At 51.0% G+C, this 21,264-nt stretch overlaps 7 protein-coding genes across 7 annotated transcripts; 4 read left to right on the top strand and 3 right to left on the bottom strand.

Moving 5' to 3' along the window:
* Window positions 1-873: 873 nt before the first annotated feature.
* SCP_1200290 (predicted protein) lies at window positions 874-3,820 on the bottom strand (the record flags this gene model as incomplete). The annotated part of the gene is made up of 5 exons (XM_027762916.1): window positions 874-940; window positions 2,004-2,218; window positions 2,373-2,912; window positions 2,965-3,555; window positions 3,629-3,820. The coding sequence occupies 5 exons, from the start codon at window positions 3,818-3,820 to the stop codon at window positions 874-876; spliced, it is 1,605 nt and encodes a 534-aa protein (XP_027618717.1).
* Window positions 3,821-5,190: 1,370 nt separating this feature from the next.
* Window positions 5,191-6,552, bottom strand: SCP_1200280 (predicted protein; the record flags this gene model as incomplete). Its single annotated transcript, XM_027762915.1, has 1 exon — window positions 5,191-6,552. One exon carries the CDS (start codon window positions 6,550-6,552, stop codon window positions 5,191-5,193), a length of 1,362 nt encoding a protein of 453 aa, XP_027618716.1.
* A 374-nt stretch (window positions 6,553-6,926) lies between these two features.
* SCP_1200270 (hypothetical protein) lies at window positions 6,927-8,549 on the top strand (the record flags this gene model as incomplete). The annotated part of the gene is made up of 8 exons (XM_027762914.1): window positions 6,927-6,944; window positions 7,007-7,081; window positions 7,141-7,213; window positions 7,268-7,449; window positions 7,509-7,691; window positions 7,751-7,880; window positions 7,933-8,042; window positions 8,100-8,549. 8 exons carry the CDS (start codon window positions 6,927-6,929, stop codon window positions 8,547-8,549), a joined length of 1,221 nt encoding a protein of 406 aa, XP_027618715.1.
* Window positions 8,550-12,042: 3,493 nt separating this feature from the next.
* On the top strand, window positions 12,043-14,697 carry SCP_1200260 (ATP-dependent RNA helicase dbp6; the record flags this gene model as incomplete). Its single annotated transcript, XM_027762913.1, has 11 exons — window positions 12,043-12,096; window positions 12,148-12,742; window positions 12,805-12,947; window positions 12,999-13,115; window positions 13,176-13,246; window positions 13,321-13,429; window positions 13,483-13,887; window positions 13,946-14,211; window positions 14,272-14,437; window positions 14,495-14,599; window positions 14,650-14,697. The coding sequence occupies 11 exons, from the start codon at window positions 12,043-12,045 to the stop codon at window positions 14,695-14,697; spliced, it is 2,079 nt and encodes a 692-aa protein (XP_027618714.1).
* Window positions 14,698-15,435: 738 nt separating this feature from the next.
* SCP_1200250 (Carbonic anhydrase) lies at window positions 15,436-16,169 on the top strand (the record flags this gene model as incomplete). The annotated part of the gene is made up of 3 exons (XM_027762912.1): window positions 15,436-15,555; window positions 15,615-15,709; window positions 15,776-16,169. The coding sequence occupies 3 exons, from the start codon at window positions 15,436-15,438 to the stop codon at window positions 16,167-16,169; spliced, it is 609 nt and encodes a 202-aa protein (XP_027618713.1).
* A 384-nt stretch (window positions 16,170-16,553) lies between these two features.
* Window positions 16,554-17,897, bottom strand: SCP_1200240 (hypothetical protein; the record flags this gene model as incomplete). Its single annotated transcript, XM_027762911.1, has 5 exons — window positions 16,554-16,937; window positions 16,991-17,152; window positions 17,203-17,286; window positions 17,342-17,356; window positions 17,415-17,897. The coding sequence occupies 5 exons, from the start codon at window positions 17,895-17,897 to the stop codon at window positions 16,554-16,556; spliced, it is 1,128 nt and encodes a 375-aa protein (XP_027618712.1).
* A 213-nt stretch (window positions 17,898-18,110) lies between these two features.
* On the top strand, window positions 18,111-19,924 carry SCP_1200230 (Isopenicillin N epimerase component 2; the record flags this gene model as incomplete). The annotated part of the gene is made up of 9 exons (XM_027762910.1): window positions 18,111-18,281; window positions 18,346-18,495; window positions 18,558-18,718; window positions 18,766-18,779; window positions 18,831-18,851; window positions 18,911-18,951; window positions 19,021-19,167; window positions 19,222-19,573; window positions 19,635-19,924. 9 exons carry the CDS (start codon window positions 18,111-18,113, stop codon window positions 19,922-19,924), a joined length of 1,347 nt encoding a protein of 448 aa, XP_027618711.1.
* Window positions 19,925-21,264: the final 1,340 nt, after the last annotated feature.

Genomic DNA, 21,264 nt, shown 5'->3' with positions numbered 1-21,264 from the left:
CGACTCTGTATCATGCAGCTGATCAAGACTCGGAGAACTGTCGTACGAACATATCGGTCCAGTCACTCAAACCTTGCTTCTTACGATTGTTCCCTCGCCAGACACTCGTATTCGTCCAGTGCCTGACGCCGCACCGAGCTCGCTTCAAGGAGCACAGACCAATGGGTTTGCTCAACTGAGAAATAGGTATTCCAATCGTTTGGTCGACCTCGGCAAGCTGATCCGCGATACAGTGCTCAGCGACGGTGTACAAAGCACAGTTCCCTAGTTCTCGGCAGCGACTTCGAAGAGGCACTTCAGGGGAACTTGAACGACCTCAGCGAACGACCCGCTTGCTGAGACGATGGCGCTGGATTGAAGAGAGCAGTGAAAAGAAGATTGTCCGGTTGACTTGCCTCAACAGAAGGGCCCTCTAAGTTCCCCCACTTTGATAAGTACTTGAGCGGCATCCAAGAGCTTCTCCGTATGGTCATTGGCAGCCATGGCCAAAGGGTGGCAGAACTTGAAGCTTGAAGCTCGGAGTGTATGATGCATCGCAAGCAAGCATTCTCCTATTGATCACTGTCCAGGGACCCTCGCAATTAAACATCACCGTAATTGCATCACAGACATGTACCTTCAAGATGCGGTCAACGTGTCGTTGTGCAATCCATCGTGTGGTAGTCCCAAACCGACCTGTGACCTTGCAACGCTGAGCTGTTTATTTCCAACTATGGCTGCTGTCAGACAAGGCCCGTTCTCATGTCACTTGAACGCTAGTTGCAAATGTAATAGTTCTCCCGCCACTCATGTCTTGCTAATGTGGTCCGTTGGAAAAGCGATTCTTGCATTCGAATTTCCGAGTTCAGAACGCGTCGGGTAAGTTCACAGTCGCTAGTGGCAAATGACCAGAGCCTCCAGAGCGCTAGCCTTCTCGAGACAGAGTAGGGTAGGGAGAACGCTTCGCAGCACACATTGAGTCTCTCTAAGGGACGAACGAGATCAATTGAACGTGTAACGCACCAATTTCAGTTTTCTCAACTCTTCGTGACCTGACAAGTATGAGGTCCTCGCGGCTCATATCTTTCGTCTCCATGGCGAACGCCCCTGGCCTTGCAAGTTTGGAAGGGTTATATTCTGGCTTTAGGACTGCCGACAGACACACATACACCGCATAGAATACGATAATTAGACCAAAACCGAGACGTGTCGAGCGCTCTGCGCAGATATAGTACAGCTGTCACGTAGCTATACCATGCATGCCGGGCCAGGAATTCAAAAGGAAGCGCGACCGCCAAGCGGAAAACGAGAGGAAGGGGAACAAGGCTTGGTAGGACAAGTCGTGCACAAGACGACAGATGGGGAAGATCTTGGCAAGACGGAAGGGCAAGATGGGGTTCGAACCCGGCGGGCAATAGTACTAACACAAGCCGACAAAACCTGCAAGTGCGCAGAGGGCATTTTGGGCGGGAAGTAGGGGACAAAGCAAGACGAGAGGTCACGGAGTCGACCGTATGTGGGGGAAGAATGCAAAACAATAACGAAACAAGAGAAGGTGGCAGATAAAATAGAGACGATGTTTGCGAGCGTGACGCATGGAACAAAACGAGCATGGAGGCATATGCGCCGAGATAAAGAGGAGACTGAGAGCGTGCACTGACGACAACGAGATCTATACAGATGAAATGCAAATGTTCAACCAAGTGGCATGCGGGGCGTCGGGCAGAGGTTGAAGCCAATTGAAGAACAATTGAAGAAAGCAACGCGCAATGACAGACATAGACATGGACATGGACGAGGGGGAGGATGTGGGTAGTGTTGTAATAATAAACAAATACGTGTGTTGGATGCAAGGACTGGCGGAGATGAAAGACCGATGATCGTGGCATGGGATCGTGGCGTGATAGAGAGGGTGATGATTAAGGCCTAAGGAGTTGTGATGTTGAGGTCGAATGCGGGTTGACGGTACGGATCACGCCCAACAACATCGGAGCAACCTCGCCACAGTGAGCCGGGTACCTCACTCGTCCATCTTCTCCGAGTTCATGAGCTCTTCGTGGACGTGTCTCTGTGCCCAATCGATCGCGTACAGCGACGCCTTCAAGAACTTCTTGTTCGCGTACTTCTGACAGACGTGCTGTTTTGTGAACCCGTGCTCCGTCAACTTTTGCAGCAGCCAAGTGTGTCCCGGTAGGAGGTGCTCCTCAGTGAAGCCGGAGTAGAAGACGAACGCGTCGGTCTGAAAGTGGCGAACAATGCGTTAGCGCTTCCATCATCCCGCCGACAAATCAACATCACGTGAAAGACACGCATTTGGAGAACAACAACGTGGTAAAGGCATGTCTCCCACATGCAATCGCGTATGAAGGGGGAAGGAGAGAGCGAGCACACACCCAGTCTCCTCCTAGCATCCTCCTCGCAGTGTACATCCCGATGGCGGCCACCAAGCTCGGCTTGACCCTCAAGAAGCGGTAGTCCAGGAGCGTCACCTCGGTCAAGAATTTGCCCAGCGTGCGGGTCTGAATATCGTAGTCGTCTGCCTTGCTGATCTTTCTCATCCAGCTGTAGGGTGAGCAGTAGTGACTGATCTTGAAGTCGAGCGTCTGCAGCATGATCCGCTCGCCCTTCAGGATCTCTTCCCTTCCATAACCATTCTCGGTCATGAAGACAAACTCGTCAACAGAAGGTGCCAGTATCTCCTCGTATTTCGATGCGATGAACATGGCGGTCACGCCAACGAGCTGGAGCTTGAGAACTGATACGATACGCTTGGTAAGGAAGCGATCGACGATGTTGATTGCGATCCATAGTGTCTCCGGAAGCATGTGATAGCGCAGATGCACTTGCAGCAACCAGTCTACGAGCGTCTGGCGCATGTCCCAGGTAATCTCGGTTTGACCGTCCATGTAATCGGGGTTTGGCATCACATCGTCCTGTACAAGTTCCTCAGCAAGAGGCTCGCCCGCGAAGAGGACGCAGGTTTACCTCAAGTTCTTGCATGTACTCGAAGATATCATCGGAATACTCGGACACCATCGTCATATCGAACTCATCCGACGGATCGTTGAAGGTCTCCTTGATATCTTCAATCTGACGGCTATACCGCTGAGCACGATCTGTCGAGACCTCAGGCCAAACGCGCGCAGCCTTCGCGTTGGCAATGCACTGAGCCTCCTCGTCTTCGCTGTCCTCTGTGCTGTCGACGCCGATCATACCCTCCACCTCTTCCTCGCCGACGATCAGGCTGGCTTCTTCGATGGTAAGGACCCTGGCAGGCGGCTGCTCCTCGACGTCCATGCTGTCTTCATCCTCTTGGGCCTCGATGGCCTGTGCACGCAGTTCGCGTTCGGTCGGGACGGGAACACGGTGAACGGGACGGTTAGGCAAATGGGGCCTCTGAGCACGAGTCGCACGCGCGTGCACAGGCACCACAGTTGCGACGGTTGGCGCGGCTCTGCCAGGACCAACAGGGACGCGCTGAGGCCCAGTCGCGGCTACGAGGGAGGAAGAGCGACTGCGTTTGACGTTTGCATCGATGATTTCCTTGTCTTTCCCAGTAGGTCTGCTGGCAGCGTCCTGCGGGTGCACAGAAACGACGTTGTTAGTGGACCAACCTTACAGATATAAAACCAGACGGAGTTGCACGTACTTTGCGGTTGACTGCTGTGGTCGTGACTTCGCCGAGGGCGGGACGCTGGGGCCCGTTCTTCTGTATGTGACCGTTGGCGACGGCGCGTGACGCGCCTGCGATTGCAATACCGGATCCTTGACGAACATGTCGACTCGTGGCATTCTCATCGCCGTGTACTCTGGGGCGTTGAGGACCTGTTCGGTTTCGCATGGGAAGCTGTGTTCATGGACGACATAAAAGATCAAAGCTCAGGGCATATTGACGGAAGAGAAGATTCTTGCAACACTTACGCGGACGTTATGGCTTGCCATTTGAATCGTATCTGACTACTGTGACGAGGGGTGAAATGTTGCTCTTGATGGGGGTGCGCTTCACGGAATGTAAGGTGGAAACGACGATAAAGAAAAATGTGCCCGACGCGCCAAAAGATGGAAGGAGGAAAGGGGAGAGAGAGGAGGCGGGTGTCTGCGAGTGTCAGCCTGGGGGACAACAAGAGGCGCAAGGTTCACTTTCGCGATTTCAACCTCGTCCGCGTCGCGCGAGCACGTGACCAGTAAACCTGCGCAAAGAACGCGTCCACAGGCGCCCACTCCTCAGTGATGGACAGCCTGAGGTGCCGCCGCCTTTCTCGTTTTCTGTCGCTGTGACATGTTCCATTTCATTCTCGAGCTCTAGGGTGCCAAGGTACTTCAGTTATTGTGCTAAGTGAATATTGTCATCTTGACTGCCCACGGTTCGTTACACAACGAGTCCGGACTCAAATCGACACCACGAACCGAAGACGAATATAGCTGCTGTCGGAAGGCGGTAACACTACATAGATCCCTTAGCAAATGCATCATCATCACCGAGATCAGTGGGGCAAGCCAGCACATGTCACGATAAGACGCAGTCTCCCGAAATGAGGGAAAACAACCGAGCACAGCTCCGTTGTCCGGACAACGGCGAATGGAATGTAAGCAACGTGCAAGTCCACAATCGCGTCTGGACTCGGAAACGGCAGGGCTGGTGGATTCCGATTGATCCCATGTCGAGTAACAGTGAATCCCCGCAATATACGTCGGAACAGTAAGCGCCAACTCCCCCGCTTCGCAACAACAAAACCTAGCTAACCAGCAAAGCCAGTCAAATCAGGAGTAACCAGGAGGTATATGTTTGTCGTTCTCTTCTTTTTGGCTAGCTGGGTTCACTCAATCTGAATTAGTCTATCCACGCAGACCTGCATTGGTAATTTCGTGATGGCTCAGACAAGATGTCAAGATACTCACCTGGCAGCATTTGGCAGGGTCTGCGCTGGGGCACTCAGTAAGGCGTGTACGCCATTGCGAGCCGCCGTGCCCGACGCTGTGCTTTAGGTGCCGGTCATCGCGCGCCGCATCGAGTTGCGGTGTCTTGACATTTCCTAGATGGCTCGTCCGCCTTCGCTTTATTCTCGCAGCAGCTCTCCCGCGAGGGTTTCTGAATGGCCTCGTCCACTCAACCTGTATGTAACACGTAAGAAAACAAAACTCAGCCGTGATCTATGAGAAACAGGATAATCGTCTTACCACGCAGTGGACAGTGCACTACTCATCGCGGGATTATCTCGCGATATCTTCCGTTCTAAGACTTGCCCAACGTCTGAACTTTCCATCCTCTTTCCATTCGATTTCAACGTTTCCAACGCCAGGTGGAAGAGCTGCAGAAGCGCTCATACCCAGCCCTGCTCTGCCGACATTACCGCTCACCTCAAGAGGCTCGACCAGAGCGAGGCCACCGCTTTCAGCCTGGCCAAGACTCGTACCTGGCTGCCAGCCTTGCTTCATGAGAAGACGATGTCCGACATTTGTATCCGGCAAAGGAGTGGGAGGGGCCGATCTTGAAGAAGTCGGTATTGAAGCGAATGGTGATTCCGAACGAGATACGGGATAAGAGGCTGGCGATGGTGAAAATTTCGTCTGCAGATGTGAGTGTGGGGTGTCGAGCGGAATATGAGGATGTAGGGCGCGTCGCCGTGCACTCCTGTCAACATATCGCGGTGTTGGCTCCCTAGTGGGCGGTGAATCGTGACGCGACAGCAAGCTCCGTTTCAGCATCGTCAGCGCACGCTTCGGATTCCGTTCTCCTGCCGCTCCACTTTGGCTAGAAACCGTCAGTGGAGCATTCGTCGCTTCCAGCTCGCGCTTCTTGTTCGCTTCGGCATAGCGCTCCACCCTACGTACAGCGAACAAAGGTATTTCTTTGCCCTCCTGCCGCGAACAGTCGACACACGGCATCTGGTCGTCATGAAGGTGAACAGCGAACGTCGTACTTCCAACACTGAGGCGATCGAGATGTCGCAGACGGCGGGGAATGCTTGCAACTCTGGGTGGAGACAAACGGAAACCCTTCTCCTCTGAGCACGACGTGTCCATGTCAGGTGCCACAGAATAACCTGCACCCTGCACCCCACCAAACGGCGCAGAGCCAGAAGACCTAAGAAACGTGCCATGCTTCGAGCCCATGTCCACCACCGCCCATTCCTCCCGCTTCTGGTCCCAATACATTGTTGCATGCAGCTTCGATACCTCCATCTCCTTCAGGCGTAAGCGCGGAGTGTCGCTGCCGGGCGGGGCAATGTCGCGACCAAATTGGACTTCCGAGTAGCCATCGATGACTGCGAGTGTCTGCCTCTTCGGCAAGACAGAAGTTTTCTGCACGAGAAGTCGCAGAGACGCCGGGGCGTGGGCGAACAACCTCGAAGATGGTTTAGGAGGGGGATGAGGGGAGTTATCCGATGGCTGCGCAGCCCAGGGAGGTGATCCGGCATCGCCTGGCCATTCCAGCGCGGGGGAATGAATAGTACCAGATATATCCTGTGACGATCGTTCGTCGTGCCACTCACTATGCAGATGGTCATATGATGGCACGGCATGAGGATGTACAGCAGGGATTCTGTCAGGGGGTATCTCCCCTGCCTCCATGGCGTTCATATAGCTAGCAGCAACGTCTGTTAAGAGGATGCGTTCAGTCACTTAGTTAGGATCTCCGAGGTCATGTTCATGCGCACGGGGACGATAAAGACATTTGCCTCCAGCCAATGTCAGACGTAGTCACGGTACGATGGACGGTGCGAACAAAGCAGTATTTGTCATTGTCGACGTTGGCCTCAGCTTCGCGGCAGCAAACAAGCGCGCTCCTAGCGCCACCGTTTCGGACTTTGTTTGACTCAATGATCTTGCACACTACTTACTCTGACAAACCGAGCTGGTCAATGCAAAGGTAATACTAGCAGTGGTACTAGAGCATCTCATCTTTCTAGCTGGTCTACATTGTATACGTAAAGTATCTCGAACATATGGAGTACTTGTCAGAGGCGAGTGGCCCTGCACGGTATTGTCGATAGTTACTAATAGTCACGACCATAATGGCTCTCAGGATCACTACAAGCTTCTCCTTAACAAGGAGTGGCTCGTCAGAATAGACAGCGAGAAGTCCATCCCCTATCTATTGGTTTGTCTTCGCGCATTGTCGTTACATTACATCCTCGTCACGTTCCGTATGCTCTGTAGAAATTCTACTCGTCAACAGTAGACCAATGCTGTTGCATCATGATCACCGACACGAAAGGCGTGTGGGGTGAAGGTAAGCAACTTTGCCATTGGATTGAAAGATGCAGGTTTCAGTGGCTATTTTCAGTGTTGTCGAGCAAGCAGTTTGCGCGGCGATGGCGCGACTGCAACCCGCAGTCATCGTCGATGTTCATCACGACAGAAGAAGAGGATGAATGGAGGACAAGCACTTTGGAACTCGTGTCGTCCGCACATACTCTCGGCGGCATTCTCGACCTATCTTTCGACATCGTCGATTCGCGTTACGCGGTATGCCTTGTCGTCCCCATTGATCATCGTTTCTTCTATCACTCATTATTTACATACAGGATTTTGCGTTTGAACTGGGAAGTGACGCGTTCAAATGGCGATGGGAGACCTACAACGTCGGGCCCAAAGTCTCAGCTGATCTGATATCCAAACACCTCATCATGCCTCTGATCAGCGTTACCCATCTTGCGTTCTCCTCTGCAGATACTATCAGCGAATTGTCGGAGGTCAACCTTGAGAAGGTGAGACGCGTTTACCAAGGTCACTCGGTGCTGAAATACTTCCGTTAACGTGTCACCAGGCAGTGGACAAAGTCGGGAGAACTGCCAGGCGGACAGTGGATACGCATGTAAAAAATGCGATTTCTAGGCCCCGTGTCGCGACCACACTGCGCCGTATGACAGCCATCTTCAATTTCCTTCCGGAGCTCCGTGAGCATCTCCGCCCTGGTCGTTATCTTCCTCTTTGACTATGAAATCCTAGCTTCTATCTCCTCGAGCGTGGAGAGACCCAACCTCCTTTCACCACCGCAAAGGTCACGAGCCCCTTCGAAGCCTCCACAGGACCGGCTTTTAGGGTCTCCGGTCGTCCCCGTACGTCTCACAATCAAACGGTTATTCTCAGGGTTTACCTCCTTTGGTTGAGTGCAGGCTCATGGTACGCGGCCATCCGCTCGGTTTCCTCCCGGGTCACAGTCTCCATCCTCCCAAAATTTGCCGCCAAAGCAGGCTGCAGATGACGACTCTGCTACGGAGCAGTCTGATGATGATGTGCCACCTCCCCAAAAAGAGAAGGGTAAGGCCAAAGATTTGAAGGTTCAAAACCATATCTTGCCGAGCGCCCTTGCTTCGCGATCAGGCTCCCCTACACGTGTTAGCTCTAAGTCCCAGCCCACCCCTGATAAATCTGGTTCCCAGGAGCAAGCCCCGGGGGACGGCTCGTCTCCTGAACCAGTCTCCAAGAGAGTTAAACGCGCCCCCGTGGTGTCATCAAGTGACGAAGACAGCGAAGCAGAGCGCAGAAGACGGGTAGTGCAGATCAAAGGGGGCGTGCAACGAGGGGCTAAACAACCACTGAAGCGTGGAGGAAGACGGTTCTGATGTTGTGCGCAAATGTGTAGTATCGATGATGCTTCCGGATGTATGTTCTCCCCGTGGACAATAATTGTGTGTTCTCAGTTATCTCCATTGATTTCATCAAACCTGGGAGGGCAAGGCACATGTCGTTGTATCGTGTTTGCGTCGTGTCTTCTTTCTAGACTAGTGCATGTGAAAGGATGCTGTCTTTAGTGCTGCGATTTTATCTATACAGATCCAGCCGGATGTAAAATGCACAAAGTTCCAAGTAATGGAAGCGATGCTGCATTGCATGCTGAGGTAGAGCTTCATGTACCGCTGAAGGTTTGTCCATCAGAGGTCGTATATTAGTGATACAAAATTCGCGCATATTTGACGAGGCACAGTAAGAGATACATTCGAGATCCGTTGACCCTTGTAATGGTCTAGGAAACAGATGTCGAAAGATTTGCACACAAGGCAGAAATCCCTATCACCACCGGGGGGTGACCCGTGCTGCCAGAGCAGCTTCCTTACAAGCATCACAAGGTTCTTGTATCAAATTAAGGACTCTCCGCTGGTCACGGAAGGTCTGAACAAGTAAAAGCAGGGCGTGGTCAGAGCGAAAAGTTGCAACGGTGAACTCCATACCTTGGGGCATGGACAATTTTTGGCAGTCTTATGGATGTGCGCGGAACTCAGACCGCAGTTGGGCCTTCCGCAGTCGGTTTGTTCGCCTGAATAGTACAGAAGGACGTAGTGCTGAGCACACACATCGCCCGGATGTTGATGAATAACCAGCAACGCTGATGAGACCGAGTTAAATGAGACTGACGCCACATCCTCGATGTTGATTTCCGAAGCTAGTGGGTATGGCAAGAATGAATATGCGAACAAGCTCACGTTTGCACGGACAGAAACACTCACCATTCTTGTGAGCACATCTGCACCACAGCAAGCAAAAAATTGGAGATTGCACCGAGCTGGTCAACACGCACCGCCTATCATGCACAGGTGGAAAGACGGATATCTCGGCTAGTTTACTCCTCTTATATATGCCAGAACAAAAATTCATGGCGTCGCGAGGTGATCCTACAGGCATAAATCCACCACATAGAGTAGCTCTAGTATATGAAGCAACGTGACGATTTCAATCACGCTGGATACAGCGTCTCCAGAAACATAAGTTTACTGTGGGTCTGTGGAGATGCGTAGTTCCGACAATGATGGCTAAGATTACGTGCCGATAAGGGTTGGACCTCGGGAATGTCGCAAGGTCAGGAGATCCGACTGCAACAAGCTCGACATAGACATTGCAAGCCATGTGATCTCCAAGATCGTCTATGAGACTCGCCTGTGACTCGGTAACCATGCTGGGGTAGCCAACAAGGGGTCGGCAAGATATGACAATGTCAAGGAGAAGGCCCGGCAATACGCCGTTTGAAGTAAATCCAGAAGATATTGGTGGGCGGAATCACGAAGATCACAGATTCTATCGTGATGCTTCGTTTTCATCGTCCGAACCCGTACGTGGCGTGTCCTTGGTTTCTGATGCAATCTAGCTGCAAAAAATTCAAGACGGGACTTCGAATGGAAGCACAGACCGGTCGAGGATGCCGCATTTGGTCTGCAACAAGTCGCGCATCATCCATATTAACCATGACGGAATGCACCGCAGTAAACCGCCCAAGTGAAGGGGGTATGCATAGGGACTTTGTCATATTTAATCAATTCCACGGTGAATTTAGGATGGATAATTACAGATCTGCAGCGAGCGGGCGAGCTACGAGCATCTCCACGCAATGAAAAGCACCAGGAGGACGCACCAGAGATCGGATGGCAAGACACGTCTATCTGCCATAAAAACATCGGAGAAAATGTTCAAACGAAGCAATGTCGATTGAACAAGCTTCGGAACATCTGCAACGAAGGGATGAAGAGGTATTACTTCTGCTCGCCGAAAAAGCACTGGCAAAGGTATGTGGAGATGCTCAGCGCGATATCAAGACGAATTCTCCGCTACTGGAGGGAAGACCACATGGGCAGGTGCATTGAGACTCCACCTGGCGTAATCCGACTCGTCGAGTTCACATACATCTCTAAAGGGCTTCAAGACAACGGGCCGCATAGCTCAGCTCTGAAGGGCGACACCGACACAGTGTGCGCGTAAAATCGCATCAATTATAGGCCAGACGGCAGTGCGCGTCAAGAAGGACAACTCACCAGTTTGCTTTCCAGACGTGTCGAGGACCTCGGGCCACGAATCAGCTGTTTTGCCGCCGAAGAGTCAGGGTGCTCGCATTAGAATCGCAAAGCACAAACATCGGGCATACAAGTTTGTCAACAGAAGGAATGAGGAAAACCGGAAGGCTAGCTGGGTTGGCTAGCTACAACTAAAGACCCAAGTTACATGTTTCTCTGAATAGAGTCTGGGCAGGCAGTTGCCAGTGCCTCTACCGGATATTTCGTTATGACAGTAATTAATCTACGACCAGCACGGCATAGATTAGACTATTCCAGCATTACAAGTGGAATCAAGTACTTCTCTATACACTTCTCTATATAAGAAATCAGGGCGGTCCAGTGAGCGTCTCGACTAGAGCCACGTAAAGTCGACATATGAGTTCCAGACACAGGTACGACCACAAGGAGGCCTTCAAGTTCGGGTTTCAAGCTTGCAGTCATCTCTCTATGAGGATTCGTCGTCTGCCCTGAGGTGGGCAACTTTAAGCTTGTACACCAGTCTGATCATGACACTGATCAAGCTCAAGCTGAAGATAGTCTGCTTCAATTGGCGAGGGTCAAACCGCAGTACACGAATTCGGGATGTTGAAAATTTGATCTCAGAAACGCGTGCATAGATCTGGCATCCACGAGGTGTTGTCCGAAAACCCGGAGACGAGCATATGGGACAGACCAGCATGTGCAGTGGTAGGCTCATCCTTCCGAACTGCAAAGTGGAGGAACTGGTGGTACAACAGACTCGGAGGAGGTCGCAGGTACCTGCAAACCGGGAGGGGTGACAGAGAACATGTTAATCTAATATGTTGCAACATCTCCCCCCATGGCTCACACCAATAGTAATCCCTGGTTGTCACAGAACTGAACCAGAGCATCCCTGCACTGTGTTCAAGCCTTTTAAACTTCAGTATCTCGTAAAACACACCATAGCAGGGAGAGCCCGTCAAGAACACGTCTGCCGTTTTCAGTCAGCACATTGCCGGATCACCGGCATCCCTTCGGCATGGCTCATCACGAGTGAAATCGTGTACTACGGCTAAGGGGGCGCGTATTGAAGCAGACCTATATGATTCCGTCCCTTCCCTCACTCATAGGGATCATTTTGTAGTCTGCCTACGGGAGACTAAGCTGAAGATGGATGGCGGCCCGGGTACCAAATGGCAGAAAGTGGAATGATCAGATTTGGCTCTGAGATTAGGTAATGTCTCCCACTGGCCGCTGAGCCGCCACCGAGCTAAGTGCGACCATCATCTGGAACTCTGGAGTACTTACCGTTCTACTAGTGACGGCTTAAATAATGAGCGCTGCTCAGGTTATGTCAGCCACCGATGCGCCAATAGTAAAGCCAAAGGTCAAATTATCTGTGTGTACGGTCGAGGATGAGGATCTAATCGTGCTGCAGGTCAAAACAAGGGCCAAACAAAGATATTTGAAAGCCAAGAAAGAAAGACGTAAACAACGAAAGGGTCTTGCCACTGTACCGGAGAAGGCTGCTGAAGAACAATCATACGTGTTGCCGGTGGGGGTTGAAACTGACGAGGACTCTGAGGAACATGAGATTGACCGTCACGCATCGGAAGCAAGCGACCATGAGCTCGAGCGTGGAGAGGCAGCACAGAAGGAGAATAGACCCAAAAAAAGACGCAAACTGAACAGTTCTGATAAGGGCGACAGTGGACCGACTACACCTACTTCCACAGATCGCAGCAAAACGGAATACAGGGAAGTGGCACTTACGGTACAGGATTATCCACGCGGACAATCGCCAACGCCCAAAGCAATCCTTCCCTCATTTTCTCTGCCTTCTCAACCGGATGCCCCGTCAAAGTCGGTCCTCGCTTTGCAGGGTATCGACAAAGCTTTGGTGGAAGCCGAAGTTATCGACCCCGCCCAAGTCATGGGATTTTCATCTACAGCTAATGCCAACAATGGAACACAATTGAGCGAAAGGACAAGAAAGAGACTTGCAGATCTGGGTATCTCCGAACTGTTCGCTGGTTTGTCTCGTTTTCGCTTGCCACGCAACGAGAGTTTATTAACTACTGAATTTCATGATCAGTGCAAACGGCAGTTGTTCCCTTTCTTCTGTCAACAGACCGCCTGAAGTCGCTTTACCTCCCTTACGATCCCCCAAACGATGTCTGTGTCTCGGCGCCTACTGGAAGTGGGAAGACTTTGGCCTATGTTCTACCCATTGTGGAAGTAAGCACTGCTTCTCGTCTCTACTTGATTGTGATGGGGAATTCTAGTTAGATCTTGTCGCCACGGATCGTCATTCGTCTCAGGACACTCGTGGTTCTGCCTACACGTGATTTGGTTATCCAAGTGCGCGAAACTTTCGAAGCCGTATCAAAAGGCAGAGGTTTGAAGGTATGGCAGTCGTGCTTAGTGTCCAATATCCTTCGGTGTGGTGACTCTTTCACCCCGTAGATCGGGACAGCTACTGGACAGCACTCTTTTGCTCACGAGCAAGCACAACTCATTGCAGACAAGTCACCCGGGTGCGTTGTAAACTTTCACTGTCTGCATATTTTTCTAGGATTCATTCATTCCGTGCATTGATTTGTACTTCCAGACTGCAGGGGGGCTCAAGCAAGGTGGATATTCTAATCTGCACTCCAGGAAGGCTTATGGATCATCTCAATGGAAGTCCTAACTTCTCCTTACAGCACCTGCGATTTCTGGTATGCCACCCATCATTCGTCTGACGTTACTACCTTCTTATGATCCGGTACAGGTGATTGACGAAGCAGACCGTCTTCTCGCACAATCCTTCCAAGATTGGTTGGCTCAAGTGCTGGCAGCAACCCGACCTCCACTACGTCAGGAAGAGCCAGACGTGTCTCCCGATCTTCTCTCAGAGCAGTCAGTTCCCAGTACAGATGCTCTCTCCCCCGCTTCGCTTCATCTGCTCCGCGGCGTGCCTGATATTTGCACAGATACGGACGAGAAAAGAGACTCGTCGTGTCAAAAGCTGCTATTCTCTGCCACCTTGACCAGAGACCCGGCTAAGATATCTGCATTAAATTTACACAATCCGAGGTACTTCATTGTGCAGAGTCGAAAGGAGAGTGCAGTGCCTGAAGAGGCGAGCGTACTGGATCTAGTAATGGAGAAATTCACAATGCCTGCGGGTTTAACGGTACGCCATCTCTAAACTATCCTACCAAAGAAACTAATACGTCCGGTCATCCTTGAAGGAACATATGATTGTGTGCTCGTCTTCTGAGAAGCCATTGACATTGTTTCATCTGGTGCACAACCGCGGTGTCACCAATGCTCTTGTCTTCACTAAGTCTGCGGAGTCAACAACACGCCTTGTTCGACTGTTCGAATACTTCGAGGCGGCACGTTCTTCTGAAGACCAGAGTTGCTGTAATACCGTCGCACGGGCTTATTCGAGTGATCTGGGTGCCACCGAGCGGAAATCCCTCTTGGAAAGGTTCAAGAAACAGGAGATTGACATGTACGTACCGGCAAACCCTGCGTTGTGACTTACACAAATGGTGAATGCGACTGCGTATAGACTCATCTGCTCAGATCTTATATCCCGTGGGATTGACATCAGCCATGTTTCACATGTTGTGAGCTACGATGCTCCTGTGGATATGCGAAAGTATGTACACCGGGTAGGTCGGACAGCACGTGCGGGTCGCTCCGGACATGCATGGACCTTAGTTGAGGAACAAGAGGTATGCCGCATTTCTGATGGGACGGTGGCATCTAAATCGCTGATCCGTACATCGCAGGCTCGCTACTTCAAGTCAATGCTGAAGACATCCGATCATCTGGATAAAGTCAAGCGAATAAGGGTCTCGGATAAGGATGTTGTTTCCCTTCGATCTTCGTACGAGGTCAGTATTCTCTCGAACCGTCTGTGCCTTGCTCACTTTCTGGCTTAAAGAGTGCACTCGATCAACTGAAGGAGGCGTATGCTCGCTCGGCGAATTGATGCGGGTTATTCGCTCCTCCGCCGAAGGATAGATGTATAACTCATCCCTGAGGCGACCGTCGGGTGGTGGAGCGTATTTATCTTTGGCTGGGTTACTTCTCTTTTGATGCTTCCATCTCAGAAGAAAGAAGAGACTACTATATGAACCACCGCAGTTGATAGAGGTTGCCGCCGTTGCATGGAAGAAAGGAGATACCACTTCATGAACCACCGCAGTTGATAGAAGTCGCCCTCGCCGCTGCATGGAAGAAAGGAGACACCACTTCATGAACCACCGCAGTTGATAGAAGTCGCCCTCGCCGCTGCATGGAAGAAAGGAGACACCACTTCATGAACCACCACAGTTGATAGAAGTCGCCCTCGCCGCTGCATGGAAGAAAGGAGATACCACTTCATGAACCACCGCAGTTGATAGAAATCGCCCTCGCCGCTGCATGCAGTCTACTAGACGCTGGTTAACGAGCCTATTGCGATATTATTGCGATATGTGCTTTTGTCATAAGAAGGGACTTGCTATAGAACTCTCTTCACACCCCGCAACCAATGAGTAATTCTGCGATGTCACTTGATGCGGAAGACATGGGAGGTTTTGGTTTTTGTCGTACAACGTTTGATGTCACGGTGCCGGGAGGGCAAAGAGCGCGCGTCTTTCCTAGTACTTATATGAAGGCGGAAAGACACAAATGACACTATCCACTTAACCCTCGAGCTCCCCAGTTCGGAAGCTAATACGCAACAATGGCTGAGGCCCACAATCTTGATGTCCCCGAGCAGCTGCTCGAGCGTAACAAAAACTGGGCAAATGACATCGGGGAGGCATTCTTCAGGGAAAGCGTTCAGGGCCCTCAGGTTCCTAAGGTATGCTGCGGTCATTGCGCGTGTTTTCCTAATCCGGACCTAAACGCTTTGTTCCACAGGTGCTCTGGATAGGCTGCATCGACTCGCGCGTCCCTGAGTCTGTTATCACAGCCAGTATGCCTGGCCAGATCTTAACCCACAGGAACATCGCAAAGTGCGTGCGTTACGTCCTTCTAATAGTCTCCATTATAGATCGGTACTGATTTGCTCACCTACACAGCCAGTTTCATTTGGACGATAACAACGCGCTTTCCGTGCTTAGCCTTGCGATTCAGCCCATCGGAGTCTCACACATAATTGTAGTCGGGCATACTTACTGCGGTGGGGTAAATGCATGCCACGCAGCCGCTCACGGAGGCGAATCCATAGATCCCAACACGCCACTTGGACGCTGGCTGGCGCCGTTAACTGCGCTAGCGGAGGAGAGTGGACTCTCTATCCCCGACCTAGTGAAGGAGAATGTGTGTATGCAAGTGCGGAATGTGGAGAAGAGCGAGGCCGTCCGGGCCGCGAGGGCGGAGGGAAAAAATCTGTGGATACATGGGTGGTTGTATCAGTTGGAAGCTGGGTGCCTGCACGAATTGATTAAATATGGACCAAAGAATATGTTGTAACCGATAAGCCCACGATACTGCGTTGTCTGTTTGGAATACTTGTCTGTCAGGATATTTTAACCTACGAAGGAATGATTCAGTACTTCACGTACATAGTCGCAATTTTTTTGGGGTGAACGAAGTTAGTGGGCAAAGAGGTCCAGTGTTATGAGAAATCGAGACCTAGTGCTTCTGACATGCAATTCACGTAAACCATAAGGAAATGACATCTACATTTGGCCCGAGAAATTATTCGTTTAAGTCGTGGAGGAGTTACATGTATACAGAGATATTAATGTAGGATAAAAGAAGCGACAACGCTCACTGATATACACCAGAAAGAAAGAATTGATTGTACACTGATCCGAATCCGCAAGATGCTTCACGCTCCAGCCGATAGTCCGTCTACGATTCAACGATCTTGACCCACTCCTTCGCACCTTTCTTCAAGCATCTCTCCAGGTCTTCCGACACGAGTATCTTGTTCGTCTCCAGCTCACTGAGATCTTCGCCCTGGTCGCGGATCACGTCAAGCACGACCCCGGCCAGGTCAGGACCGCGCTTAAGAGGGCCAGCTTCTGGCCGCCACCGCGGAAGCTCCATGGTGCTGCGAGGCTTCTTGAGTTTCCGCCAGCAGATTTCATGCAATCGATATGAGAGCGGGTCGAGGCGCATGTCTGGAGAAAGGGAGACAGGAAGCCGCTCGCTCGTTATGCGTGAGGAAATGGCCGAGGCGCGGGCGGCGCCTGTCCACGAAGACGCAGCCCAAACAGCATTGATTTCAAACGGCTAGGAAGAATGGACGATTAGTTGAAGGAAAAGTAACGACAGTGACTACGTACTCCAGCGATAAAGGTAAGTACGTCAAATGTAAGAATGAATGGCAGCATCGCGGTCGAAATGACACCGTTTCGAATAGCGCCCGATTTAGCCTTCTTGATGAGATCTGTGAAACGCTGCTTGATATCTTCGGCATCGTAAGAGGCAGGATAGATGATGCGCAACTAAAATGATGTTCGATTAATTGTTTACTTTCAACGAAGGAGAATCTTACCTCCTTCAGCTTCTTCTTGTTTGGAGTTCGAACTAAGAATTCAATACGGCTGTTCTTAGTAGCAGACATTCCCTTAGATATGAGCTGCCCAATATGATCAGTACGGCGTGTCTTCGATCTGTAATCACAACCTGCTCACTTTCACTGCTTTGGCCTGCTCGGAGTAATGTAAATGTAAACGCAGATTCGGCAGGAAATACACAAATTCTCACCTTAAAGCCATGGCCCTTCTCTCTAGCTTCCCGTTCCTCTTCTTCCCACTTGCGCATCGCCTTACGAGTAACACTTTCCTTCCCATTTTCCGGCGGCTTTGATAGCGCCGCGGCCATTGGAGAGTACAGCACGAAGGGCGGGATCTTATCCCTCGCTTTCTCTGAAGGTTGAAAGACGGTAGGAAACGGTATGGCAAAGGCAACAGTGGGGTGGGTCGCCGATGGCAAATCGGGAGAAACGGGCTCCGCGCTCTCTAAGACATCAACGTCTGACTGGCCTCCTTCATCGATAGAGTCTCGTTCATGATACGCCTGAATCCCATTGGAGTATCGTGGGGGTAAAGCGGGTGCGCCATCTGCTAGAGGATGTTTCTCGTCCGTCTTGTCTGGAACCTGCTCAGCCACTCCGAAAGTACTGGAGGTGTGCGCTGGTGGGGTCGCTGCAAGATACTTCTCCTGATAGTTATTATGATATTCAGCCATGGAGATGGAAGAAAGTGATGAAGAGATGAGTAAGTAACTCACTGCGGATGACGATGGAAGCAAATTCGTGGCCGAGACTCTGACAAACACTCGATCTACCAAATATGGGAAGCGTAGTATTCGAGTTCAGCTCTCGGAATCACCAATCTGATTCAGAAAGTTTCACACAGTTCGGGTATGGTGTAACTGCAATGTGCCGGATCCGGAGGCATCATGATTGTAGTAGCAGGATCACCTTCAATGCTCCGCTCTTCTTCACGACACCAAGCCATCACAAAGTCGTGGTCTAAACTCTGGAAACAGAGGACGGCGCGGCGTAAAGTTGTAGAGATGTCCGAGCAGCGCGATGTCACCCTTCCCCTTGCAGGCATCAGAGTCGTGGAGGTCCGTCCGCATGTCTTTCTGCGAAGCCTCCACCAGCTTATCACATCCCTACCATCTTTACCAGTTTGCTGGGCTTGCACCAGGCCCCATGGCTGGCATGATCCTGGCTGACTTTGGTGCCACAGTGATACGCGTAGATCGTCCTTCAGTTCCGCCAACGGTGGCCCCAGATGTCCTTTGCCGCGGAAAGCGCTCGATAGCCATCGACAGCAGAGTTCGTGCTATTTTTGTTTTAATAGTTGTTCATGATATGAGCGATTCATCGAGGATCGGCAGGTACCGGCCGGACGTAAGGCTCTGCGCAGGCTCGTCGATAGTGCAGACGTTCTCATTGACCCATTTCGTCCATGCGTCATGGAGCGCATGGGACTTGGTCCAGAAACGTTCGTAGGCAATGAAGGGAGCAACAAACGACTTGTTTACGCGCGCTTGGTTGGGTAAGTGTCGAGAATTGAGTCGAGTCGCTGAAAGCTAAGTCGAGCAGCTTTACGCGAATAGGTTAGTTTGTGATCCGCACGTGTCGTACTCGTATGTTGATACAGAAGTAAGGTCGTCAAAAGGATATGGCGGGTGAGTGTTCTTATCTTGTTCTCTGATGACTGTCAAATAGTCAAATCTCTCGTCTGCAGGACATGATATCAATTACCTCGCCTCGAGCGGTGTACTGTCGGTAGGCGTTTTAGCAACTGCTGATCTCGATATCTGCTGAGAACATGTTGCTTTGACGTTACTTCATAAGCTTATGCCAGGGGATGAAAAACCAATGTTCCCCGCTAATCTCCTAGGAGATTTCGCTGGAGGTGGCCTTACATCCGCATTGGGAATCCTGCTTGCACTCATGGAGCGGCAGCGCAGCGGTCTAGGACAGGTAGTGAACACAGATATGGCGCGTTTACAGAAGTCATGTTCTCTTCTGCGTTTGGATTGACGCGTTGTGCAGGTATCAGGAACGCGTTACGTCTCGACCTTCCTCATGCTTACGCATCTCTATGCTCCCCCTCCACTCTCTGGCGAGCGAGGAAAGACAACGCTTGATGGTGGAGCGCCATTTTACGATGTTTATACGTGTGCAGATGGGCGCTGGATGACCGTGGGATGTCTAGAGCCGCAGTTCTTTCGCGTATTCCTTGATAAGTTCCTAGGTGTGGTTCCGCCGAAGTTCACACTTTCGGATGGATGGAGGCCAACATACGAGACGCAGGCAGACCGGAGCGCGTGGCCGTTGTTGAAGGAATATTTGAAGCAAGGATTCAGGATGCATCCAAGGGACTTTTGGACCGAAGTGTTTCATGGTATATGACCTCTTGTCGAAAACATGAACAAAAGATTGACGCATGTTTACTTCATTCGTAGGAACTGATGCATGCACCGTTCCTGTTCTGTCGCTTTCCGAGGCAGCGGCTTCCACGCCTTCAAGCACGCCTTCAAGCACGCCTCTACTTATTCCGACGCCACATCCACATCTGGGAAGGACACCGTCTGTTGCATTACGTGATGTCTCTCCTCAAGATGTAAAGCGGACTACTGAACTTATTCGTGGGCAACACACGGAGGAGGTGCTCAGCGAACTCGGGCTAACCGATGAAGAAAAGAGGGAGCTGATGCGTGATGGTGCGTTAGGGAAAGACTGCGCAAGGTTGTAAGGAAAATAGTACTGAGTCAATCTATTATAATACATCAGCAAAAGTGGAGAAATCTGCTATGCCCTGGTGGCGTTTGGAACACGTGATAAGACTGATGGCGTATCAGAAGGCCTTGCAAGGCCTTCTGAGCGTCCATCTCGCTGCTGACCCCCACATATACCCTCCGTACTGCCTCCCGTAACTGCGCAACTCTCTGCCAGTCTGACTACCCCTGGCGTATGACGGCTCACAAACAACTGCAAATGTTGAACTTCATCAAAATTGCTTGGTCACCTCACGTCGGCATCCTCTTCTCTCTCTTCCTGCCTCTACTGTTCCCTTCGACTAGCTACTGCATACCACACTCTCATGCGGGGCCATCTTTGTACCCACAGATGTGCCTCGCAGTCTCCATGTACTCTGCCTGAGCTTCGGATTGGCAGATACATCCTGTCCCTCATGGATGCTGTCTGACAATCTTCGCTCTAGATACACCGGCACAATGCCAATGGGGATTTGGAGGTTGAATGGAGGCTATGCTAGCCAGGTATGTTTGGAGTATTATCTGATTATTTCTCTTTCATTTCCCTGGCACTGCACATCTGCAGGAAGACTTGATGCTGCTCGGGCCTATTGTGTCGCACTGCAGCTCGATGCGCGGTGCATAGGTGCACGGGCGGCGGCCCTGTCGGGGTGCGATCGGCATCAACTCGCTCCTGACAGGGCCTGTCGCTACAATTTATGCTCCTGGGGTCATTATTTCTGTGTTTTCGGTGCATTTAGTGTGTGGGTCGGGTCGATATCTATTCTACAGTCTTGTTATATTTTCATGTAGTTATAATATTGGAATATATTCTTTATAGTTAACAGGACTCTGCATATGCTTGATGTGTGAAAATTCCCTATCATATCCAGAAAATGAACCCTCGACACATCTGGCCTTATAAGGCTTTGGAAGCTTCGGAAGGCTCATAAGGATGCCTGCTTTTGCCAGGTTTATGGCCCTTCCGAACTCTCATGGTCATATTATAAGGCCCGGTGAAAAACTCGGCAGGATACGAGTCTTATGTACCTTACAAGGGCTTATCATGCCTTATAAGTTTCGTCTAGTTTTGCTGATGTATGTATCAATGCGTGTTTACAGTGTACTTATTTTGTGTCGCTGCTTTGGAATGTTTGCACGTCTAGCTATATATTAACTAATATTACTTGACGTTCGGCTGCGAGTTGTGTTCTCGGGCCCGGGCCGGGGGGCAGTCTCCTTATAGTGGTAGGGTTGGCCGGAAATTAAATAAATTAAATGAAATTAATTCGAGCGAGCGAGAAGGTATTCACTCTGTATCTTTGCGTGATGCCCAGCA

This window comes from Sparassis crispa (genome assembly GCF_003851025.1).
Source record: "Sparassis crispa DNA, contig_000010F, whole genome shotgun sequence".
Lineage (NCBI taxonomy): Eukaryota > Fungi > Basidiomycota > Agaricomycetes > Polyporales > Sparassidaceae > Sparassis > Sparassis crispa.
Note: the sequence above shows the minus strand (reverse complement) of the source record. Positions and strands in the feature narration are given on the sequence as shown.